Source organism: Schistocerca gregaria, chromosome 3, assembly GCF_023897955.1.
Source record: "Schistocerca gregaria isolate iqSchGreg1 chromosome 3, iqSchGreg1.2, whole genome shotgun sequence".
NCBI lineage: Eukaryota > Metazoa > Arthropoda > Insecta > Orthoptera > Acrididae > Schistocerca > Schistocerca gregaria.
The window spans coordinates 723,581,485-723,608,445 of record NC_064922.1 but is presented as its reverse complement, the minus strand read 5'-3'; the positions used below and the strand labels follow the sequence as shown (position 1 = coordinate 723,608,445).

Genomic DNA, 26,961 nt, shown 5'->3' with positions numbered 1-26,961 from the left:
AATACAGAAGAACCATAGCAGTTAACAAACAAAATTTAGAGTAATAAATGATTTCAAACCCCTTACAACTGATGCTGCCAACTTTCTTGTTTAAAATACTGATATTTTGGTCACTGAGGACATGGTTCGTAATAGAATCCAACCCCTAATTTCTATTTGTATTCATCAAAGATGTTCACACTTTTAATGGGTCAGCCTATTAGGAGGCTTCACTTACATAATTAAAATGCAAATAATACAATAATTTACTCGCTTTTTTAACCATATGACATACAGACATGAGAAAATTGTAAAACGAGCAAAAGATCAGGGTTTAATACCTTGTCAGTGACAAAGTCATTAACAGATGGTTAACAAGATAGAAATAAACAATGATTGGGAGCTGAAATGCCACTCTTTTTTGAAGACAACTCCTAACATCCACCTTAAGTACTCAATAAAACCACATAAATCATAAGCTGGAATGCAGATCTACTCTCTTAACCACTTAGGTACTTTACTTGGGGACAAAACTATTGACAAAATGTAAAATCTCAGCGTGAAAGATGGTTTGAACTCCACAGAATCTTTTCAGGTACAGCCAGTCAGAGGCTACAGGGCTTTCCTGACTTCCAACAAAAAACACATGGTGAAAATGTTTCTGAGATGCACTAATTAATACGGGAGTATACTGAATGCATCTCACTGAAAACTCCAAAACCATAAACCATAAACCAGAAATGGAAAATCAACAAGCAGCTATACAATCTTTCCAAATAATCAATGTTTCTTAAGATTGGCTCTCATTATAACATCAAATAAAATTGAGGGAATTTCCAGCCAAAAGAAGATTTTACTAAGTGCCTCCGCAGAAGGTCTAGACTTGACATTTAATGAGCTGGGGAGATCAACTGCGTACTAAGTAGTCATCACAAGAAAGTGGGGGATATAAAAGTAACATTCAAATAACAATGTGACTGCTGTTACAATACAATCTTTGTCAAACTTAATGTGTGTATCTTCTGCATTTTTGGACAAAAACTTCAGCAACTTACCAACAATAGGATTGTTCAGTGTGGCCATCAGTTTATTATCCAAGCCATCAGCATTTGTTTCTGCCTAGACAGGTTCTTGGCTGTCACCTGTGGCTCAGCAGCAGAGCATAAAGTTACATATACACCTTTTCCTGTGCGTTTTCTTATTTTAATACTTAAATTCTGTGCATTTTTTCGCATTTAAGATGTAATCTCTCACATTTGAGAAACTGTAAAATGTAGATCTGCCAAGTCTGTGAAGTAACCGTCATTTGTTTGTTTTGAAGGGCCAGTAGCAGCTCATTTTTGACTGCCACCTGTGATGCACCAGTAGAAGAATAAGTTACTCATTTAGCTTTTTCTATGCTTTTTAGCTTAATTCTTAAATTCTGTGTGTATTTTTATATTTAAGAGGTGTAATCTCACGTTTTAGTAATGTGAACCATAGTTTCATGTATTCTGTAGAGGAGTTGTTTGCTTGTTTCAAAGGGCCAGCAATAGTTCGTTTCAGCCCAGTGAGCCAGTCAGTTTCTGGCTGCTGCCTTTGGTGTTCCAACTGAGCAGCTAGTTATATATTTAGCATTTGCTGACTTTTCATAATGTAATTCTTAAAATCCCTGTGCATCTTTGTATTTAAGAGGTGCACTCTCACGTTTTAGTAACTGTAAAGTGTAGGTTCACACTGTCTGTAAAGCAGTTATTATTTCTTTTGAACAGCCAGCTATGCAGTTCATCAAGACACACGATGTCTACACAGACTAGATGTGGTGTGTTGCATTGGAGAAGATGTCAACAGGTGCACGAGTGTGCCTTCCAACTTCGGTGTGCTGGCAGACACTGGTGGTCATCTTTCCATAGCCCTGGCCAGACAAAATGCATGGCCACAATTGAAACAGAGATATTGATGCTGGGGTGTGACAGACTATGAATCTGGTTGAAAGCATTGCACCAGAATCCCTCAAGAAGAAACAGGTGTTGCGAACCTGTTCAAACTTCATGGCAAATCTTGTGGGCAGAGCTTGTAATGGGCACTAGCTCAACCCAAAAGCCACTGGAGGTGTCCTGACAGAAATTGTCCAGTTACTCATCACTCTCCTGTCTTTCGGTAACGTTCTCAAAGTCCACAGGAGGAGAGATAATGGTACAAGAGTGGAACAAGCAGTTAGCAACAATGCTGTCTATTCCTGAAATACGGTGGATGCCCATGGAGAACTGCGACACTCCAACTGCCAGAATTGACATAGAGAACGCTTATTACATTTGTTCTAAAATGCATGAGTTATCAGCTTGTGGTTGGTTAAAATCATGAAGGGACAGGTTTCCACAGATGGGCAGAAGTATTTCACCACCTTATACACCACAAGTATTTCAAAGTTGTAAGCACTCCAACCACATTGATACTCCGATAGCTTATGGGAGAAAGAAACCAAGTAGCTGCTAACATATTGTTGAAGCACTGCATCAATGGCAGTGTGGCTGATGTCTACAACCATAGTTAATTAAGAATTACACACGAGTCATCAAGCAGCATCACTCCTGCAAGGCTCTGTGTAGACTCAGTAATGCTTTTCTCCAGCACATCAGTCCATATCTCTGAAGTCCTTCCTTTGGGGGTGGATCCATGTACAGCTGCCATCAAGGGTTATAGAGTAGCAGCGTCAACAAAAGTTTGCCATGCTGAGGTAGTGCTACAATTCTTTGTATATCTGTGGGCATGTCATGTTCACTATCATCTGCAACTTCTTTGGCAACAGTGTGGATCCACTTTGGGTGGTTAAATGCCTGAGAAATTCTACTCCTGGTGCCCTGAATATGCATTTCATGGGATTAATAATAATCCCCCTTCAGCGAGGCACTGGAAGATGGTCATTAGGTGTCAGTTATGGAGTCCAGGCAACTCTGAAAATACAACCTTCACAAGACGCCACCCAGGAAACGCTGCCAGGTCTGGGCACCATTCTGAAGACTGAACAGCATGTACGTGCTCTCAAGAAGTGCAAGGGGCATGATGATGGCTGTATTAAGTATCTCATCAGGCACCCCGAGGCTGCCGAGTTATGGCTTAAATACTGCAAATGCATTACCTGATATCGGTCTAGCACCGTTTGTGCATTTAGGCAAGACTGTCCCACATGGCCATGACCTGTCCTTCTTTGGACCTAAGTGCAAGGCAGAGGAAATTTTCTACTTGATGGTCGAATAACGCCCTGTTGCAGCAGGACATCAAACTCAACCTTCACTACTGTGAGTCGCCTGGGCACAAACAAACAGATGTGGACAGCATGAGGTGTGGGGTGGGTACAGTCACAGTGTGGTGGACTGTCGAACATTTGACTTTCCTCAGTGCACCAGGCGGGCGAGTGAGTTTCAGAAATTTGTCCATAATGTCTACTTATGGTCCAAAGCACTTCACAGGTTTTATACTGAAGAAAGCATCCTGCTGTCACTGTCCTGCTATCTTCAAACTTGCTGTCGAATCAGTCAGCTGGGTGTTTGCAATATTGGCTAGTAACTTGTTGGAGATGAGAAAATCCGCAGCGGCCAGAGAAGGCTCAGCCGCAATAGAAGGTCCACACAAATACGCAGTGTTGTCCAAGATCCAAATTTCAGTTATGTGTGACGTACATTTTTATGGATTAATTATTTGCAGCAGTAACAAGACAGCTGTCAGCAGTCCTGCAGTCACTCTGCAGGGCTTGCAGGAATATCGACAGGTATGAATTCATGTTGAAAAGATATTCGACACTGCCAGTCTATTCTGCAACAAAGAGATGCTTAGAAATAACACTGACACTTGAGGCACTTAGACCCGGATGCAGCATTTGGGTGCATGCAGGATGACTGACACTTTGCTGCATCAGTGCTGAAGTGAGCATGGTACCATCAGGAGCTGCTCGATGGCTGCTCTGATGTCAGTGGAGTGCTGCTAGGTAGGCTGGTGCTGCATTGCTGGTTGCACGAGCCAGGTCGCTGATAGCTCGATCGGCTGCAGCTATGGCACCTGCTGCCCTCTGCCCGTGCCTGAGCCAACTGGTCAACCTGCTTACTGAGTGTTGCCTTCTGGCCAAACAGATTTTGGATTAGGTTTGTGATCGAAGCAAACACAGAAAAAATGTTCATACAAAAGACTTGATGGTTTGTCTACTCAGGGTTCCATGTCACACACATCAACAAAAGTTCGTCACCAAGTATTATGCACAGATCATGTCTGGATCACCAGTGAAGACGGAACATGCTAATATTGCTTCTCACATGACAGTTGCACGGTGAACTGGCTTTACTGCTGTACACTTGCACTGTGTTGAGGGACAAGGATAAAGTGATGGTATGGCGACTGAACTCGATGAAGTACATGTTTGCCATAAATACATTTACTCCGCACAAAAGAGTAAACAAGTAAATGGCAAATGAAATCTATTTATAATGTCTACTAGCTGGCGAATGCGATAAATGATGTTCGCGCAGGTGTGTTCCTTGAGGATATGGAGCCCTCAGTGATATGAGCATGTCGTCCAATCAACGCAATAACAATGGATGTAAGTCCGGAATGAAGCAAACTTACTTTGTGAACCACCAGGCACAATGCACTTTGTGCATTTGGTGGAATGAAAGCGAAACGAGTGGACAGCGCTAAATAAACCCAAACACATCTGGAGACCACGTTAAGCTCAACCCACATAGTCCATGGCTTGTGCACCAAACCCAGAATACGTGTCTACACGGTACTATAGCCCATCTCAAACTGGTTTGTCTTTCACTGGTGTGTGCACCATACCATTGCAATAATTTGGCCTAACAGAATATCTGCTTGTCATGTGCCACATGCTTTGTGCTTTGTGCTGGTTGCCGTTCACATATTTCGGCAGCACAGCTGTCGTAATAGTGCTGTCTGAAGCTCGAGCAGTACTTCGCAGCATATAACATATCAGGTGAATCACAATGCTCTTCCCTTTTTTCGTGGTTAGGGATGTACTTCTAAGTTGTGTAGAAAGCTGTTTCCTCAGTTAGGGCCCCGTTATAGACATTGTTCGAAAACTGGATGGCTTCTTCAAAGCTCAGATTCATGTAGCTGCTGTTTGTTTCAAACTTGTTCGTATACTTCATCATAATAATCGATCTTACAAGCAATGGATCTCTGAACCAAAGTGCTCGGCTAAGAAGTAAATTTAACTGCACTTGTAGATCTACATTTCAAAATAAAATGCTTCACGATGCCGTCATTCAAACCCTTGCTTATAACAGAATACGAACTAAGACTCTAAAGCATTGCAATCCTGGTTTCATTTACGAGTTTAAAGCAATCGAAACTCTGGAAGTTCAAGCCTTCAGTGAGCTTCAGTTTAATGTGCTTGTTGTTGCAACACTGGCAGCAGATAGTTCGCAGTAGCCCTACTTTTACATAGTGCGGCAACAACTGCCGGGACAGGCAACATCCCAAATACAATGTGATATTCTTAGCTGCGACCTCGGGTAGTCAAACCTTCCTAAGTCTTGTGTGAAAAGTTGTGTGGCACATGACCCTGAAAATTAGTTCCTCCACCCTGTGGAATATCAAATCTACCATAAATCAGAACACACACAACAGATGTGCTTGCAAAATGAATAAAAATTAAATTGTATTTCACACAAACATCGAGTTGAGAAAATGGAAATAAACATGATCTCTCATTCTGAATCCGAATCCACTTCTGCTGGCAATTTACACAGCAACTGTGGATGGAAGCAATGGAATCGCATAGTTAAACACACAGTGCAAAACATGTCTCGTTCTGATCACCTCTTCTCTACTAAATATACAGCTAAACGCTTCGTCAGTCACAATTCAAACAAAGACAGTCTTCCAAAAGCCAGATCAGATAATCAAATTCAGAGGACAAACCACAAACTGTTCATGTCTCTGCACATCTGCTTTTAATGTGTACCTTTTCAGTTCGATACTGGTACTTCAATCACACTGATTAGCCAAATTACTTCTGAGCTATTAGGAAACCCTCAACTACAAAAACTACACCTGAGCCATAGGCCTACAATGGCGAAAGTACCTCTGTTCTTTGCAAATAAAATACAGATACTGTATACGACTATATCAGTGCTTTTCACAGTAGTTCAGTCTCGTTCTAGTCCCAATATTTTTGAAGTGCAAATAAAATACAGATACTGTATACGACTATATCAGTGCTTTTCACAGTAGTTCAGTCCCGTTCTAGTCCCAATATTTTTGAAGTGGATACTTTTGATTTTTTTGGTTTCGATAGTCAGAACAATGTGCATGCTACGAGGGTACGTCAATTACTATCCGCAATTTTGTTATATTTTTGTTTATTTTGGTAGTACTGTCATTTTACGTTGATGACGCATGCTTTGTTTATTTGTTGTTATATCTTCGCAATTTTCAAACTGCTACGTTAGTTTCGTTTACGCTGCCATGCTGTTAATCATGGCTGCTCCGCTGTCTATTTGCACCAAAGAAGTGCAACGTTCAGTGATCCGTTTTTTGTGGTCGGTAGGCGTCAGGGGCCGAAATTCGCCGAAGACTTTCGGTTAGTACGGGAACGTTGTTTTGCCAGGACGGAGTGTCTTCGAATGGATTGAAAAAATTCGAAATGGTCGCACAAGTGCTACTCACGATGAAGGAATCGGACGACCGTTTACCGCCACAAATGAAGAAACCATTGAGCGTTCACATGAAATGATTCTCTTAGACAGACGATTAACTATTGATGCAGTGGCACATCGTCTGCATATTAGTCACGGTTCTGCCTACGAAATCATCCACAACAGACTTGCTTTCATGAAATTTGTGCAGGCTGGGTCCCAAAACAAGTCACACAATTGCATAAACAAACGCACTTGGACATCATTACGAGCTGGAGAGTAAACGGAAGAGTATGGAAGAGAAACATTCAAATTCGCCGTGCAAGAAAAAGTTCAAGACCCAACCGTCTGCAGGAAAACTGATGCTTACGGTTTTTTGGGACGCACAAGGTACAGTATTGGGACATTACGGGGAAAGAGACACAAAAATGAACAGTGTACGTTACAGTGAGATGCTTACTGCCAGGATAAAGGATGCAATTCTAAGCTAACGCCAAGGATTGCTACCAAAAGGTGTGTTGTTGCACGACAATGCCAGTCCACACACTGCTGCCCACACTCCTGAAACGCTCCAGAAACTCAAATTTGAAATACTGGATCATCCTCCACATAGTCCCGATCTTGCTCCTTCTGACTGTCACTTGTTTGTTCCACTCAAACAGGCATTAAGAGGCTTGCGATTTGCCTCGGACGAAGCAGTGAAAGAAGCAGTCCATTCCTGGCTCGCAACTCAACCGAGAACCTTCTTCTATGACGGCATCAGGAAGCTTGTACAATGATGAACCAAGTGCATTGAAACGCAAGGAGATTTTGTCGATGAACGATGTTCTTGTTAGTTTACTATTTGATTACAATAAAATTTTATAACTACTTTGCGTGTAATAACTGACTTACACTCGAATTTTTTATTTGTTTACCTATTTGCAACATGCTCCACTACAATATTTGTAATGCTATGCAGCACGTATGTATTGTGTGTGTGTGTGTGTGTGTGTGTGTGTGTATGTGTGTGTGTGTGTGTGTAATATAATGTTTGTGCTGTGTGATGATAATGGTGATTTTGATAATGGTGATGATGATGAGAGAAGAAAGATGACCCGGTAACGGCACATAGCGTGCAGGTACGGGCGGTCAATGCCAAGGTTATCAGCGCGTCACTTCTCGCGAGTAGCACCAGGTAGACTGCCAAGCATGATGTTCTCATCCGACGGACGGATCACCATCAATAGTGTCACATGCCCTCTTTTCATGAGACACTGCGGCGAGGTTTATTATTTAAACCAGGATATTGGCACAATGAACGGTGACCAGGAATTTTAGGTCACCACCTCTCCGCCCCTTTCAGCCAAGCACGGGCAGAGTGCATGCTACTGATAAGCAACATTACTATGCCGGTATTCATCAGTTGCGTGAAAAATAAGGACATTTGTTCAACTGCGACATATGAAGGATTTTCATGTGCGCATTACACTTAAGGACAACACGATACCAAAGTTTTATCGTGCTCTTCTGGTACCCCACACTATTCACGATGAAGTTGGTTCTGCAGTAAACAGATTTGAACAAACAGGAGACCTGAAAACCGTTTCTACAAGTCAATGGGTATCTCCACCTGAGCTCAGAAGAAAACCGAACGAGAAGATCAGACTTCGTGTAGAGTTTAAAGCGGCAGTTAATACTCAAATAGTGATTAATTCCAGAGATTAATTAATTTATGGATGATCTAACAGGTGGACAATTCTTTTCAAGAGCTGATTCAGCCGATACTTCTCTTCAACTTTCCATGGATGGAACGCAAAGAATTGTGGTAGTTAATAGGCACCTGGACTTGCTTACCTTCTGAAGCGCCTTGGTACTGCATTATTTCAACTCTTTCTTGAACAAGTGACGTTCCAAAGTCCCATTCGTTTCAAATTGTTCAGATCATATCGTTATATACGGACAAATATCAGAACAGCATCTCAAAAATTTATAGGCTCTTTTTCATGTGTTAATCGACGTAGGACTCAAGTGTAAATTAGAGAAATATTTATTTTTCAGTACTGAAATCGAGTACTTGGGACATGTCATTGACATCCCTCAACTAAGCATTTGGAGGTCATACTGAGATTAACTTCTCATATAAATGTACGAGAACTCCCAGCTGTTCCTGGCAAACTGACAAACTACGTCAAATTCATTACGAACGCAGTGAAAACAGAATCGGCTTTGTATTACTTCCAACATAAAAAGATTCGTTTTAATTGGACTGGAGAATGCAAACAACCGTTTCAGAATCTGAAACAAGCTTTGCTTCGTCGCCCATGTCTTATGCATTTTCATCGGCAAAATCCAGCAGTGCTTGTAGCTGATGCATCATCACATGGAATAGTGGTAGTTTTATCTCACAATGTTGGCAACACAGAAGATTACGGAACGTTTGCGTCTAAGACGCTGAACAAGGCCTCAGTCAACTGCAGCCAGTTGTGTTTCATCTGGCGAAAGATGTACCTGATCGCACAGCACAGAAGCTGCATGCAACATTAGTCACAACTTCTTTCCAACTGTCAATATGACGTCTTTATCGCGCTACGGCACGCCATGCAAACACAAATACTCTGTCTCGCTTACCTATGGGAAATGATACCAATATCGATGCATCAGAAGTTTCTTGTACTCAAATTGATTCGCAAGCACTGCAAGCTTTGCCAATGATTCTTGGAGGATCGCACCAGGATTGCTCAAGTGCTACATGATGGGTTGGCCTCATAATCCGAAATCAATCTCAGATGCAGTAGTTCGCAGATAGCATGCACAACACAAAAGTCTTTCTCTTAAGAATGGTGTTATTTTCTTACATTAACAAATGGTTCAAATGGGTGTGAGCTCTATGGGACATCTGAGGTCATCAGTCTACACAGAGAGTAGAGATACTGTGTAGAACTGAATGAAATATCACCAAGATGCAAATTAAGATGTGTAGTAGGACCGTTCTTGTGGAGATTGGATACCCTGTATGACAGTTATACTGCAGCCAAGTGTATGCAGTGTTGGGTGTTGGTTCAAATGGCTCTGAGCAATATGCGACTTAACTGCTAAGGTCATCAGTCGCCTGGAACTTAGAACTACTTAAATCTAACTAACCTAAGGACATCACACACATCCATGCCCAAGGCAGGATTCGAACCTGCGACCGCAGCAGTCGCGCTGTTCCGGACTGAAGCGCCTAGAACCGCTCGGTCACAACGGCCGGCTCTTAATTATCCTAAACAACAAACGCGATTCCTGTTACCCACATTTTCGTTCATGTGTTGAACCTATTACAAAGAGGATACTGGGGAAACGTTAGAAATAACCAGTTAGCGTTCCAGCATTGTTTGTGGCTCGAGTTTCATAAACAGATAAAAGGTATGGCCATCTACTGTCACACAAGTGCGCGGAACCAGACAGTGCCATGCCAAGTGTTCTTTTATAGGCCTCGACCTGACAGACCTTGGCAACATATTAATACTGATTTTGCTAGTCATTTATGGAACACACGATGACTCACTATTATTAATTCATACAGAAAATATCCTTTTAGTCATTTCAATGCATGCGACTACTCACTCTAGCACTATCAATCCACTCATGTCTGTATTTTGTTTAGGTGGTTTGCCACAATCAATTGTTTTAGAAAGTGGTCGACAGTTTTCTTCGTTGAGATTTCACCAATTTTGCTAACTAAATGGAATTCAAAATATTCAAATGGCGCTGTTATTTCCTCAATCGAACAGAACTCTGGTGCTCAAACTTCATGTTCTGCTCTCAATGGAAAATGCTTTGTTGTTATTTCTGAGCACATGTCACACTCTGCCTGCTCATTACGCTTCGCCAGCACAATTCTTACATGGTCCTCGCAACGAAGATCCACACGGAGGATAACGATTTCTATTGTATCTGTAACAAGCCTCAAACCCAAGAACCCATCGTCATCACTCAGAATCTGGCTGTGCTCATTATACCATTATTATGCTCATTATACCATTATTATACATCATTGTATCGGTCACCCACAGACAGCATCAAAATTAACTTCGTTACTGCGATTATAGTGATCTTGCATTGATTTTTTCTGACAGACTGCCTGTAACCCAGCCTACCAACTCCCAGAAGCTCTTGCCAGTGCCTGACGTCTGGGTGCAAGAGTCTTCCGATGACTCTGTCATGGAGATCAACCTCAGCTGCCTACACAGCCACTGTCATCTCCACAGCAGTTTCCCCACCTGCTGCCCCGTCGGAGGTTCGAGTCCTCCCTCAGGCATGGGTGTGTGTGTGTTGTCCTTAGCGTAAGTTAGTTTAAGTTAGATTAAATAGTGTGTAGGCCTAGGGACCGATGCCCTCATCAATTTGGTCCCATAGGAACTTATCACAAATTTCCAATTCTCACCCGCTGCAGCCACCACTCTACAGTCACGGACATCAAGCCTGCATCAGCTTCAGCTGCGCAATTGCTACACCCACCTTTGCCATTGGACAGGGATCATACCTCCAGTTTTTTGGAGATGTTCCCAGTGGTTCGTCTTTGTGTCACAACCAAACTCATCTGCGATGGTACAGACCTCGTCCTTACCATTGCTGGCACCCAAACTGTGTGTCGACGGTGCGCCAGCATTTGTGTGTGTGTGTAGGGGGGGGGGGGGGGGGGGGGGGAGGACTGCAGCATCGATGGCACCTTTGTCGACGGCACTAGGCATGCTACGCGGAAGATGGCACATTTAAAACTCCAGCTAATGCACCGCTGGATACGCTCCGTCTTCCTTCGCTCGCTCTCTCTAAGGGGTGTGGGGCGAAGGGTAGGGGGGGGGGGGGGTGAGGGAGGAATTCGTCACGATGCGTACATGTCACCAGAGGACACTGTATTCACATGACCTCACTGTCTGTGACTCTGACTGGCCAGGCGCCTTTTTAAACAGCCGCACTCCGAGCTTTGACCGAGACTATGAATATACAGACTCACGTCAATCTTCGTATGGAAGACTGCAGTGAGGTAACTTACATCGATGCAGTACAATGCTACTAAGCATTTATACTTACCAGTGCCGTATCCAGAACTCTGTCCACAAAATTTTTCTATACTTACCTTTTACTTATTGTGTATGGTTTCCTTCGAAATACTCTGCTCTACAATTGATACACCTCCCTCATAGGCCTCGACTTTCCACTTCCGGAATCAGTCTTGTCACGCTTCTGCTGGATCACACGAACGCCGTCTGCGGATTTTCTTTTATCTCGTCTATCTTTGCAAATCTTCGTCCTTTCGACAGAGTTTCCAACTTTGGAAATAAAAAAAAATCCTCAGAGACCAGGCCTGGAGATTACAGAAGATGAGGCAGCACACTGATTTCGTTTTTTGCGCAACAGTCCCGCATCAACAGATAAGGGTGCGCTATCGTGATGCAGGAACCACGAATCGTCTCGCCACATTTCAGACCCTTTTCTGCTCACATTTTCTCACAGGCGTCGCAACGCGTCCTGATGGTACCATTGATTAGCAGTTTGTCCTTTGGCGCGAATTCATGATGAACTAATCCTTCAAAGTCAAAGGAAACTATTTGCATGACTTCGACGTTTGACCTGACCTTATGAGCTTTTTCGATCTTGGAGAGCCTTTCCCGACCCACTATGAAGACTGAATCTTGTTCTCAGTACCATAACCGTAGTCTCACGTCTCATCACCAGTTATGATCCTCTTAAGGAACATCTCATTCTCATTTGCACGGTCCAAAAGCTCTTCACAGCTAGCGAAGCGAAGGTCTTTCTGACCTTTACACATGAGCCGTGGGACGAATTTGGCGGCAAAACAATGCATTCCAAGATGTTGTGTCAGGTTTTCGTGACATGATCCAAGTGAAATGTTACATTCTTATCAATCTCTCGAACAGTCAGTCTCGATGAGCACGCACAATTTCGTTGACGTTCCTGGCATGAGCGTCGGCGGTAGAAGAACGGGGTCCTGAACAAGGGTCATCTTTAACTTCCGTCCGGCCATTTTCAAACAATGTGGACCATTCGTAACACCGAGTGTAGCTTAAGCAGTCATCACCGTAGGCTTCCTCCATCATTTGGTGTGTCTGTAAAGGTTTTCTTGAATTTCACGCAAGACTTAATGCAGACGTCTTGCTCCACAGACTGCCATCTCGGATTTCGCGAACTGTGCCACACAACGTTCTACTAAGTACAACAGTGAACAATGACTAACAGGCATACAACAACGAATAGTTCCGGCAGTTACATATTAAACAGCCGTGTGCAGGGATGCCAACCGCATTTCGCTCCAACACACCATTGGCGTGAAACTACGAATGTGCCGGCATTTTTTGAACAGATCTCGTAGATATTGACATGTTACTGGCATAGATGTAGATAATGGGGTAAGGAGGTGCGGCGTCAGCCCCCTCCCCACCCCTACCACCTAAATGAAATTACACACGACGAACTTTGCCATGTTGCGAAATTGAAAATACTTTGGTTTTATCTTGTGTATTCATAAGCTGCTTCAGCTGTGTGTAGTCCTTCATTTTTAGATCACTACCCGTTTCATGGCACTAAAATCCACATCGTCGGGTGAACGTGTAACTGAAACAATAGATTTAAAAAGCTCGGAACCAAGTATCGTGCATTCGTTGTCCGCCAGAATGAAACATTGCTAAAAGGCGGTATGTCATTGGATATAACAGCCGGTTGCATGGATTCCAGTCCAATATGTTGGATGAACCGGATCTGCGGTCTATACGCAATCGTGAACAAAGGACCGCGTTGTTTTGTTAATCAGTCCATTACTTACTTGCAGCTGAAATTAATGTAAGGACTGGCCTTTGTTTTTTGCTGCGTGCTGTTGTGATAGTTTCTAATTGTGGATAAGTTTGTAACAAGAAAGAACAGGAATACCGATTTTGATTCGACCAGCAGCATTATAGTAAGTTAAAAATAAGCAGCGTAATTACCTATCTATTGTAGTTTAATGTTAGCACTGTAGTTGTTATTTGGAGACTAGTAGAACTCTGAGGTTGCAACATTTCAGTATTTCAAAGGGGGCGGAACGGTAAACATTATTACAAATAATATTAAATTAAAATCTGTGCATAAAAATACGCAAGGATTTGTTTAAGTGGCCCAAACATGGCTCTGAAGAGCAAAAATATTGCCCAAACGGCGATGGTTGCATTTATTTAAAAATATTGCTCGAAGTTCTATTATTACTAGCCAAAATGGCAAAATATCGCCAAATCTGGTAACATGGGTGGTAGTCAGTTACGAAAACCAGTTGCGATACGGAATGATGGGGAGAGGTTTGTGGGGAACGGATGATAGCACATGGTTTAGTTCGTTTCTAAAACTTTTTTCAGCAGACAGGTTGAATTCGTCCGAACTGACTGCGCCCTACACCCCCCCCCCCCCTCCCCCCCCATCCTTTTCACCTTTCGCAAAATCTGTTTACGGTCTTGTAATACCATAATAACTGAACTTATTGAACAGTTAAGGAAATTGAAGAACTTTAATGAAAAGAAAGATACTTCAATAATTTTTTTTGAATTGAGGAATTGGGATGCTTTGACGCGCTGAACTGCTTGGTTTCAGATAAGCCGAAAATTTAAATATAAGATTGTAGTAGGAGGAGATATACTTATTGCCAAAGAGATTTGAACCCACTGAACTTAATATGTAATTCAACGTAACGTTAAGATTTTTCCACTCTGCGACAGTGACCTTATATTAGAAGACAACAATTTTTTTGTAAGCACAGACGCAACGCATTATGTTAGAATTTTAACTCGTTTGGTATCGGAGCCAAGTTATCGAATTGCCAAAAAAAGAAATATTTAATTTGCATTTGTATATTTCTCAGGCCCTCTTCAACGAAACAGAGCCCCCCCCCCCCCCTCCCCTGTGACAAAATCCTGGCTACGTCCTTGCTTCAGGGGCAGGCTACAAGGTTGCATCACTCTCCTTTCAACATTTTCTTGCCTTTCATATCGTTTAACTCATATAAAAGCAGCCTGATTTCTGTACAAGTTGTGAATAACCTTTTGCTTCCTGTGTTTTATTTCCCTTCCCTTCAGAATTTCGTGGGTTCCAATAAACATTGTCACAAGCTTTCCCCAAATTCCAAAAAGGCTATAAACGTAGGTCTGCCTTCCCGCACGCTATATTCTAAGTCGTGGTGTCAGTATAGCTTCTTATGTTCCTAAAGTTCTCCTGAACCCAAGATGATTTTCCTTCAGATCGGTTTCTACCAGTTTTTCCATACTTCTGTAAATAATTCGTGTCAATACTTTTCAAGCTTAACTTATTAAACTGATAGTTCGATAATATTCACTCCTGTCAACATCTGCCTTCTTTAGAATTGGAATTATCACATTCTTTTTTAAGTACTCTGCCTCATATATCTCGAGCACCAGGTGGAATAGGTCTTCATGAGTGGCTCTCCCAAGGATGTCAGTCTTCGATTGGCATTGAGGGGAAGTCTATACGCGGTCTCTTGTGAGGTGAATTACATTTTCCTAGAATCCTCACAATAAACCGAAGTTGACCATTCTCCTCGTCTACTAGCGACCTTAAGTATTCATTCCATTTCGTATCGCTCTGCGACATTACAATTAGATCTGTAATTCCCAAATTTTCGACTCCAATCTGCAAGGGGCAGCGAAAATGTGGATCAGCGAGAGTGTATCCGATTTAGGCACGTTGAAATAAAGTTTTATGTAATTACGCTATGGAAATACCCATGCTGGAAGGTCATCTGAGAAGGTTTCACCGTGATAGGAACAGTAAAGATTTGAAAAACTTTGAGAAATAAAGAGGACTTCAAGAGAGACCTTACCGTAAAATCTGGAACTGGGGGACAGTTAATTTTGACAGCCACTGAACAGATTTTAAAAACTGCTCTACACAAACCCGCTTATGACATATTCAAAAGAATTCATTTGAACAACAACACAGTTCAAATACGTACTGATGAAATGAGTTATGATATTGAAAACATCTTTTATAATTATCTGCAAACGACCATTTCTCCATACAACTGGCCGAGTCACCTTTACCTGGCAATGAAGATTATTGGCAAATGTTCATTTGTAATCGACAAAGAAATCCATCAAGAGCTGCTCTTCTTGAAAACTTTGACAACAGGTCACAAAAGGTGAATCAGTATTTCATGTTCTGAAAGATTATTTCATGGAAGAGTGGCCCCTTCATGAAATATAATATTCGCTGCAGTATATGGAGCACCTGCCATGTTTAGGCGCTATCGTGGAATTATGGGTTATTTAAGATAAAACGTGCCCGCGGTGTTTGCAATACACCCCATCATCCGTCGATAGTATTTAGTTGCTAAAAATCTGAGCCGCAGGTTACACTGATCTCTCCTACATATCATTAATGCAGTAAACAAATTCCGAACCAACGTGTTGAATTCTCGATTATTTGCGCAGTTATACGAAGAAAATGACGAGAGGTTTGATCGGTTACCCCTTCACACTGAAGTAGCGCTGGCTGTCAAAAGACTTATGTTTGACAAGATTTTTCTCTCTTGCTGAGACTGTTTTAGTGTTTTTGGATGCTAAATATCCAATGTTAAAAGATAATCTAATCAAGAGAAAAACTAGACATTGCTTATTTAACTGATTTGTTAACTAAATTTAATGAGATTAACTTACAGCTGCAATGTGACAGTATAAATCCGAGAAAAATAAAATCTTTCATTTCCAATTTTCTTGCCAGAATTAAATGAATGAAGCCGAACATTGGTTGTCGCGAATTTTCCTCGTTTGTCACAAAGAGACTGCCAGAATGATGACATTTCAACCTATGTTTAACTTTTAATTGTCCTTCAAACAGACTTCGAAACTACGTGTGCGAATGTTTTAATTATGAAAATACCTAACTAAATCAGTCCATACAGTGATAGTGACGAAGCGGATGTGACATTACGAGAAGAACTGATAGGAATAAGCGCTAACGTGGAATTTAAGGTACTGCTTAGAAAAGGATAGCAATTCTGGCATCAGGGAGATATACCGGTTACGAATCCTGAATTATGAACTACTACGAGAAAGTTTCTGATAGCTTTTCCATCTTAAAATTTTATGGAAAGGGGTTACAGCATGACAGTCAATCTTCTTACAAATAAAAAAACAGATTGGTAATCAATGATTTTAATTTTGTTTGGAGCCACAGTCATATAAAGTAGGTAATAAAGCGTCTGACTCATCTCTCCCATTAAAAGCGTAAATGTATTAATTTTAGTAGCTTTGCATTTTGCATCGTTAAAATTAATAAATGTATAACATGCTTTTAAAGCTTTTCAATTCTGCAGTAGCGGTGTTGTCAGCTGTCAGAAACATATTTGAAGATGATGAGGTAGTAAAAATTCTGTGTGTGAAAGGCAAGCGGTCTGCTTAAGAAGTCTTCAAGCCACTCCGCATGCTCGAGGCTTTGTTAACAGTCTGCAGTCGGACACTGTGTCAAACTCTATCTGAAATCTGGGAGTATGGAATCTGCATGTTACCTTATATCCGTGGTGGGCAGGATACAAAGCGAGAGAAGGGCAAGCTTATTTTCACATGAGTGATGCTTTCTAAATCAGTATTGATTTCTCATCAGAAGCTTTTCTGTCTCAAGGAGCAACAGACATTACCTTTAAACAAAATAACTGGAATTTCTTCTAACTAACAAAACACATCGCCACGTTAGATGCTGTACAGGAAGACATTTGTAAAGAGTAAGGTCACATAAAGCCGATTCATTATCTCAGTAAAGAATGGAAAATGGATTCATCAGTCTTTTATTAAACAGATTTTTCAGGATCACATTTTGAATAAATTTATAAGACAGCAAACATACCCGCAGCGTGAGTCACACAGAACAAATGTCTCTGGTCGTTCGGTGTGTTCATACCGAACCTAGTCAAGAAATAATTACCAAAGAGCATTTCTTTTTCTTTATTCCACTTGCAGACACTATTGGTTAATGTCTGCCCGATGTTATCTTGAACTAAGGATCTGATAACATTTCTACTGGTAAAGGGAAAAATATAAGACTTTAACCTTCCGGCACGTGTTATCTCATGTGTGCTCACTCGTTGAACCTTGTTGTGAAAGATGCACCGTTTTCATGTCCTATTTCTGTCAACCTGTTGCAATACAGTTCAAGAAATTTTCACGTTCTGTACTGCATCTACGTATCCGTTTGGTGCCTTACAGCGTCCTTAGATTAGATTAGATTAATACTAGTCCCACGGATCATGATTACGATATTTCGTAATGATGTGGAACGAGTCACATTTTCCAATACATGACATAATTAAGTTAATTTAACAACATACTTAAGTTAATATAACAACTTTTTTATGTTTTTGTGTTTTTTATATTTTTAATTTTTTACTTTTTTTATAATTTTTTTCTTAATTTATATCTAAAAATTCCTCTATGGAGTAGAAGGAGATTTCATTTAGAAATTCTATTAATTTCTTCTTAAATACTTGTTGGTTATCTGTCAGGCTTTTGATACTATTTGGTAAGTGACCAAAGACTTTAGTGGCAGTATAATTCACCCATTTCTGCGCCAAAGTTAGATTTAATCTTGAATAGTGAAGATCATCCTTTCTCCTAGTATTGTAGTTATGCACACTGCTATTATTTTTGAATTGGGTTTGGTTGTTAATAACAAATTTCATAAGAGAGTATATATACTGAGAAGCTACTGTGAATATCCCTAGATCTTTAAATAAATGTCTGCAGGATGATCTTGGGTGGACTCCAGCTATTATTCTGATTACACGCTTTTGTGCAATAAATACTTTATTCCCCAGTGATGAATTACTCCAAAATTTGATGACATATGAAAGCAATGAGTGAAAATAGGCACAGTAAGCTAATTAACTCAGATGTTTATCACCAAAATTTGCAATGACCCTCATTGCATAAGTAGCTGAACTCAAACGTTTCAGCAGATAGAACATCAATGTGTTTCTTCCAATTTAATCTCTCATCAATGGACACACCTAAAAATTTTGAATATTCTACCTTAGCTTAGCTATATGCTTCTGATTAAGGTCTATATTTATTAATGGCGTCATACCATTCACTGTACGGAGCTGTATGTACTGTGTCTTATCAAAATTCAGGGAGAGTCCGTTTACAAGGAACCACTTAGTAATTTTCTGAAAAACAGTATTGACAATTTCATCAGTTAATTCTTGTTTGTCAGGTGTGATTACTATACTTGTATCATCAGCAAAGAGAACTAACTTTGCCTCTTCATGAATATAGAATTCTACATTGAACGTGTGCATGTTGCTGTTTATGAAAGCTGGCGAAGATTTCCAAGAAATGTCCACTAGTATTGCAACAAAACTACAAGAACGCAGATTTCTTTGTTGTACGGTGGTCTAGTATGAAATTTATTTTAGCTTAAATAAGGCGAGCAAAGCTTTCCAAAGAGTTACTGCAGGCCTACAGAATGCTGTGGATCTAGTTGAAAGGTTTGGCAGCTTTCCGAAGATAAGATCAGACTACGATTTTAATAGTGTGATAATGCAAAAGAGCTTAAAATTCGTCCCAGGTGAGTGAAGAAGAAATTTACCAGCGAGTCTAACAAGAACCTATCGAAGAAGGTGAAGCTGAACGCATTTTTAAGGTAATAATTTTCGATGCAGCTAACTGCTCACCAAAAAGATAGGTTTGAGCTTATGGGCAGTCACAGTAAGCGCTTCGGCTTTCTTTACGATATTCATGATCTGCAGTTGTGGGGTACCCTTGTGGAAAACTAAAACACCTCAAGCTTTGCTTTGGAGACTGTGTTAAGTTATGATGAATATAACCAGCTGAAACGAACTAAACATTAAATTTTTGAACTTAAGGCCCATTCCTCCATCTGTTATCTTAGATTGTAAATAACAACTTTTCTACATTATCCCCATTGCCCCCATGAGTTGACGGATACTCCTGACTTTGTCTAGATCTGTAGCTAGTAGTGAAAGATTTTTTTTAAAATTCAACTTGATGAAGACATACATTAGATCAGTGATAACAGAGCGCGGCCCGCTGGTGGCGTATTTCCTTTTCCATGTACCACAGGAGGCAGCTGTGCCTTGACACACGCTCGTGTTTGTACTTAATTTCCTTTCTGAACTCGTGTTCGGTTCAAGGCGCGCGTCCTGGAATCGTGCACGGGTTTATAATTGGTGTGCCCACAGACTGAAAACCCGTGTTTGTTTCGGGGCTGTTTTTTATGTGATGAATGGGCAGTAGAACGCAAAATCTGTTAAGTTTTTTATTATATGGGATAGAAATAAAGCTATGTTCAAAGACGTATATAATATGTAAGGCAACAGCATAGCTAGGTACATAAAAATAATTCATTTCTATAAAATTAGTTTTTTTAGTAGGAGGTTCGTTATCATCAATATTTGATGCAATTTTGTGAATACGGTTTCTTTTCTTCAGGTTTTTTCCAACAATAAATGATATAATACTTGATTAAGATTAAGTTTGGTGAGAATTTTTGTATGTTCAGCATTTGAATTCCGTTCCAAGGTATTGGTAATTCGTTGCCACTGGGCTTTAGTATTTTCAACATCATTGTTATAAGTTTTCGTTACTGATAGTTATGCTGCACAGCAGGTAATGCATTGAAATTCTGAGCCAGTTATGCAGATTTCTTACAATTTATTCGAAGTTTAAATATTTCTGGTACTTCCGGTATAATAGAGTTTTCTATTTTCATTATTTGCACTTGATTTACACGTAATATTTTCGAAGAATAATGCTGAAAGTTGGTCAGTCAGTGTGTATTTTGTAAACTGTTGACGATTCTGAGTCGTTTAAATATAGTCACGTGGTAAGTACAGTCCCATGCTTTTTCTCCTTGCAACACAAAGATGTTTACAGAATCGCCGCCCCCCCCCCCCCCCATTTTCATTTGGACAATCACACGTTGCAATTTCGCAATCAACAGTATACAGATTAGTCTTTTTTTTTTTTGACGAAGTAAGTATTGTCATTCCACGTGTGCAATACCTTCAATATTGCCACTTGCTTAGCAAAATTTTTCATATGCTAAAACGCAAGATATCTTGCCTTTCTATTGGCAAACTGAAACAATTTTTTCTTGTGGTTTGATTGAAAGGTCTTCGCGGTAAAGTACATTAACGTACACATATTAAATACTTTACAGCGCTGCAATATTACGTCTTTAAAAATTCATACTGATGATTCACAGCAATTATCTGTTATTCCCCAGTGTTAAGATCTTGATGTGATATGCTAAACACTACTCCTCACGCTGTTCCTACAAACGTGTTGATGCTTTTCCAGCTTTTTACTTTTCTTCATTTCCTATTATCTAATAAATCAGACATAGTGTCTTCGGCTTTTTCATTATATTGGCGAACATAACAGTTCGCTATTTCCTTATAACTGGTTGTCGATCGTCCTTAATAACGACATGACCACTTTCCCACAAGTAACGCCAAAAGAGCTTGATTTATATGAAATTTGCATAGAAGTAATGTGCTAATTGGAATTAGAGCTCATAAGGCACTCCTTTCTATGCTGTTGTCATCCGTCATAATTACTTTTGGGGGAAAAACTTTCTGGCAAGCCTCCTCCAAATAACCTTTTGCAGATTGAAAGGCGTCTATGTAATTGTCTGGAAACTGACTTGTGTGCAAAATTACAACAACAGGCATAGCACCAATTTTCATTTCAGAAAATATAAATGTTGTGATGGCATTTGTTTGCTCACAGGATCGACTTGTATTAAAAAACACCGTTTCATCAGCCAAACCAATCATAAACATTCTTTGCATAATAGATGTTACTGTAATGCACACCTGTGTTCTTTGACAGAAATATATACATTTCTGTTATATAACTCAATCTCCTTTTGCTTTAAAACGTCGATAACATCACTGAAGTCTCACGTCCCGTGGTTCATTGAACCCTCTGCCAGGCACTTTATTGTGAATAGCAGAGTAATCATGTGTACATGTAGGTTCGATGACGCCATTGTTAACATAGGTACATGACTTGACGGTCAAGTGGATTTTTTGTGCGCTACACAACTTAATGTAAGCGTCTGTCTCACATTCCTCTGTGAGAACTGGCTGCTGTAGCTGTCATGTCCTCTTCAAAATACGGTTCAAATTACTTTTTAATGTCTTTAGAACAACACAGCGCGCTCAATACTTGGCGACATTGACTCGATGATAACACTATTACGACAATGATTATAATTAATCTCTATTAAGACAATGATTAAAATTAATCTGTATTACAGCAGTGAATCACCGTCTCATTAATGGTGAATTTTGAAGGTACTCTTAGTTACTTTTAAAAGCTAGATTCCTATATTGGCTTTAAAATTAAAGTTTCTATTTTCGCCTTTCTTTTTGTCTTTGTTTTTGTTTCGTTCCGAAAGATGACAATTATAAACTTCTCTAAAATCTTTTCGTACCTGCTACAAATAACGTCCCATCATAATCCAAATGGTCTGAGATGACTCAGAAAATGTTTCAATTAAATAATCACACTTTGCGTCTTAGTGACCTTCACATGATAAACAGTATCGAATTTTACGTTGGTAATTATCACTGTCTCCATAAAATTTAAAATTTCAAAACTGTCTGTAATACCACCTAGTACGACCATCAAAAGTTCCTATTAACCGACAGTACACGCTGGAAATGTAACGTCAAACACTGCACAGTGAAAATCAAAGCTGACTGACGGATGAAGCACGAGCGACCTGAAGTAAACGCGGGAACTTCATGACCATGTTTCATGCATCGCCTTAATTATGTCTTTGGAAGAACCGTTTGCGTTTCAAACCCGTGCACGATTGGAGGACGCGCGCCTCGAAATGGACGCGAATTTAGAGAGGGAATTTAACGTAACAAAGCCGTGCGTGTTTCAAGACAGTATTGCCTCCTACGAACACAGAGAAGGAATAACGCCCGCCGGTCGCATGCGGTCTGCCATTGATCTGGTAGCGGCCCGCCCCTAACGTTCGGTTTTGTGTTTTGTTTTCTTTACTCTTGCTCTGAAAGAACTTCCGATCTTTGAGCTTAAGCACTAGCGCAATGATACAGTTGCGGCAGTACGAGTTGCATATGAGAGTGCAGGGAATGACGTGCCTATGTAAAAATATATTGTGGTTACATTTGTTAAACAAAATGAATATCTGGGGAACAAATTAGTGAACTAGTATTTATTACTTTCTCCGGCCCTTTCGCTGTCTCAGAGGAGGCGTTCGGCCCAAGGTACTACCAAGTCTGTACTCCCCTGCCTTAGATCAACACTTGCGTAGCAACAATTATGTGAACTGTCAGTCTAGCCCCTGAAAGCGATACCTTTAAATTAAAAGACTCAGATTCTATTTTGAAAGATTTTTCTAAGTTAAAGGCTAGGGAACAGGCCTGTTGAATGTTATGCTTTCATCTGAGAGAGAAATTGTCTGTACATACACTGAAACGCTGAGTTTTCTTCTCATGTCATATATACTGCCCACACAGATTAAGTTGCCACTCGGCACGGTGCTTGATGGGAGCGACGGTAAATGAGAAAAACCGTTACGGTAGCTCCCTTCAGCCACTGCGCCGAATGAAAACTTAGTTCGTGTGGACAGTAACTTGCGCAGTTAAACAAACTTATGTTTAACATGTCAGTGCAAAATACTATGATTTTCTTTGTTTATTACTTTTCCAGATGAAAAGTGAAATAATTTTTAAATTAAAGATTTAAAAAGTTTCGTTATGAGACTAAAAAATTAACATACAGTAGCCTTCGCTAAAAGTTAATGATCACAGGAATTAACTTAAATGGATATGAAGTGTTTCTTTTTTAATATTTAGCACTGGAATAAGATTCAGAATTTTATTTCTGTTTTAGAGGAATGTCTGTGTAGTACGTATTTCAAAAGGAAAAACAATCAATTTCCACGATCAATGTATTTGGATTTTTAAAGGTCTTAAGAAGAGACCAAGAAAACAGAACTAATGTGTAGAAAAATGATCTAAACTGGCCCTGCATATGAAATATAGATTTTTAACGGTGTTTTCTCCACAAATGTCTAAAACATCAAAAAGTCATGTAAGACTAAGGACAAAAAAATCCCATGCTGCCACACACATTTTGCCATGCGGGATCTTCGTTGATAATACATTCATGTTTCGAGTACACGTAAGTTCTGATAAACCACTTTCGATGTGATGTTATTAATTTGTAGGTCTACTCATTTTCTAGCTGCAGTGAGAAACTTTATATACTTGTCAGGATTTAAAGGAGTTAAAAAGAAGTGTGTTCATTTCGAGGTTCGCAGTCGTTGGGGTAAGTGGACGGGGTAAATATACTTAGCTCACAAGTGCCGTCATCTTCTATTTACAAACAAAAAAAAAAAAAAAAAAAAAAAAAAGAAAAAAAGAGGGGGGGGGGGGGGGGGAGCTGATTTAGACTTACAAACAGGCAAAGTTTTTATATGAATAGCTCCTATAAGTTTTACTTTACGATTATTTGAAAAAATATTTAAAAATATAGGTTTGAAACGATACTTTATATGTCTTCACCATGTGGGCCTCACCCAGACAAATAAAGATTAAGTTAATCATATAGATACTTTCGAATGTTGTGGTGTTTATTACAGATTCTCCATACTGACACCGGAAAACACTAGTTAATACGACTCATGTGAAAGTAACTGGCTGTCTAACCGATGCATTCCGCTACTTGACTGGCAAATTGTAACTGTCTCTGTAATGCTTGCTCTTAGAAGATCTCAGTTTATGCATACTCCTAGGGTATTAGCGATACAGTCTTACACACATTTATTTCAACTCTAAAAGTATTCCACCTGAGTACTTACTCTTCCAGCTGCCGCTAAATTCCCTTTAAGCACATCATAGAGGGACCTCCTTTCTTCCATATTGCCGACGAGATTCAAGGTTGTTTATTCGTGCGGAGGCGTTGTTATAGTTACGAGCAGAATATACGTATCGGTTCTAAAAAATGTTCGATAAGACCTCTGATGATTACTGAGTTACTTAAAGGAGATTTTTGACAGTGTAATGGAACTGTCTGTGTCTGACGTTTAGTTAACCCTCGGAGTTCGTATGAATTAAGCTAAGCTTCGGCGGGACGTATGAATGTAGTGATTTTTAGACAGCGCGCTACGTTATAGTGAGAGGTCGGATTTAATATCTAGGAAACGTGTAAATAGCTAACTAACAAAATAAGTACGTAAACACATTTACTTCAAAAGCGTGTTTAGTGCATTACATCTTCGTTCTCGACTGGTGACAGCAGCAAATAGTGCTACACAAAATCACGTCTGCTTTCTAAACCAGTAGAGATCGCATTTTGGATAGCAAAACGTGGAATAATTTTGATTTTCAGGTATGTTGTATGCATTTTCCCTCTTGTGAAAAATCCAAGTTTTAGGCCTTCTTCCCTTCGTGCGTTATCCACCATGTTACAAAAAAAAAAAAAAAAATCAACGCAGTTTGGTTTGGTTCAATTTGTAGCTATACCCACGTAATCACTTTATTTATGCTATCCAATATTTCACATGAACTGGTGATCGTGTATACTTTCTTCTTCAGCTTTGTCGTTCTCATCCTTGACGGCATCACTACCCTCTATTGGAACAGCATCAATGATGTCCTTGTCATTTAAGATCTCGAAATCGGTTCTTCGTCGTCGTCGACTAACCAACGGTTCAAATCTTCAAGATCAGTACCTCGCTATAGAGCATCACATGCAGACTGGTGACTGCTGTTGAAACCTATGGCAGTGCAGCGTTCACAGTTGCATTTTCTTCAGTGGAACACTTCTTCTAGCAATTTCTAATAGTGGTCGGACAGATACTTTGCCACGCCATATCTCCCGAATACGCAACACTTTTCAGATTTATACATTTCAAGGACATTTCCATTTCCTCACCTGAATTTGCTATCGAAGTAAGCAGCCTTAAATGCTCGCATAAATAATGCCGTCATGTTTTTTCACAAAAAAGTTTTTATTTTTCCATCTTCTGACTGCAACACATCAGTAGGTGGATGTGCTGGACAGTGACCAAGGATTAGTAGAGCTTATTCTCTCAACTTAAGAGACTGTAGATGCTTTCTCACTGACAGAACAAACTCTTCTTGAAACCAATTGCTTAAAATGTCATATGACATCAAAGCATTCTCTGAATGCGTGGTAAGTGAATCATAATGATGACATGTTTACATGATTGGAACATCTAGGGCTTTGACTTTGACCTACTCAAAGAGGTTTCAGCTACGGCTGCCTGATTTATTTGTGGCAAAGAGGTGTGTTATTCTATCTTTATTCATTTTCAAACCCATCTTATTCCCCGACTTCTTTTATCGAGAGTTCTGGCGGGAAGTAGTTGATAATAAAGCGACGCTCAATCACATTTATTCACTTTATAATAATTTAATTTTCATCTACAATTACTTTGTACAGAATTTCAGGAAACTGTGAAGCAGAGTCACTATCGCAAGACCTTGCTTTTCCTTCAATCGTTTGGCGAATTCTGAGGCGACGTTTACATCATGAAAACAACCCGTCGGAAACTATAAAATTCTTCTTGCCATATATACAAAAGTGAAATTTTTCGGCTTGGGCATTTGTAATTGATTCGGAAAGTGGTACACCTTCACGTCTCTTTATTAAAAACCACCTATAAAGGCATTCGTCAAGTTCACTCTCTTTTCCTAGCAGAGAGCTTTTTCTGTCCATTCCGGCATCACTTTCAACTGTGTTTACAAAACCGCTTAGTTTATTTTCTTATGTCACCTGTCCCCTGATTGCTCCCTCCTTCAGCTACACCACACGCGCGTGAAAAATTGCTCTAATGACGCCATTCTTCATACGATCAATAATTTTTAGTTTATCACTCGGAAAATACGCTTTCCGTTCTGAGACTTCGTAACAAGCACAAAGAAATCTGGACAATCAAAGAATAATTTACGATCCACATGATGGTTGCTATCATTTCGGCTGTTTGCATAGTGATTTTGTTGACTACGTCACAGTGTTAAACGTGAGATTTGTATTCAAAGCTTGTGTCCAGCAACAATCCCATTACGTTGATGAGACAAACAAAGACTGGGTTTCATTACGTCCATGTATTTTGGTCATTGTTTAGAGAGCTTGGAGGCTGCAGCAGTAAATTATACTGCGTATACTGTTGCATTATCTGTCGGTAACAAACGACGACATATTAGTGACGGTAGTGGTTCCGGCGACCAGGTAGTAAAAAATCAACGCGGAGCCACGGGCCTCCACACAGGACACGCGCGTGTCGGGTGGCTCATTTACGACCCGCC

The 26,961-nt window shown here is 40.1% G+C and overlaps 1 protein-coding gene across 1 annotated transcript in view; it reads right to left on the bottom strand.

The window, feature by feature from the left end:
• The window catches only part of LOC126354542 (testis-expressed protein 47-like), a 119,700-nt gene extending 95,132 nt beyond the window's left edge, over positions 1 to 24,568 (bottom strand). The window contains exon 1 of the mRNA XM_050004273.1: positions 24,489 to 24,568. Coding sequence (XP_049860230.1) covers positions 24,489 to 24,548 — 60 coding nt within the window. The 5' untranslated portion in view covers positions 24,549 to 24,568. The remainder of the gene's footprint in view (positions 1 to 24,488) is intronic.
• Positions 24,569 to 26,961: the final 2,393 nt, after the last annotated feature.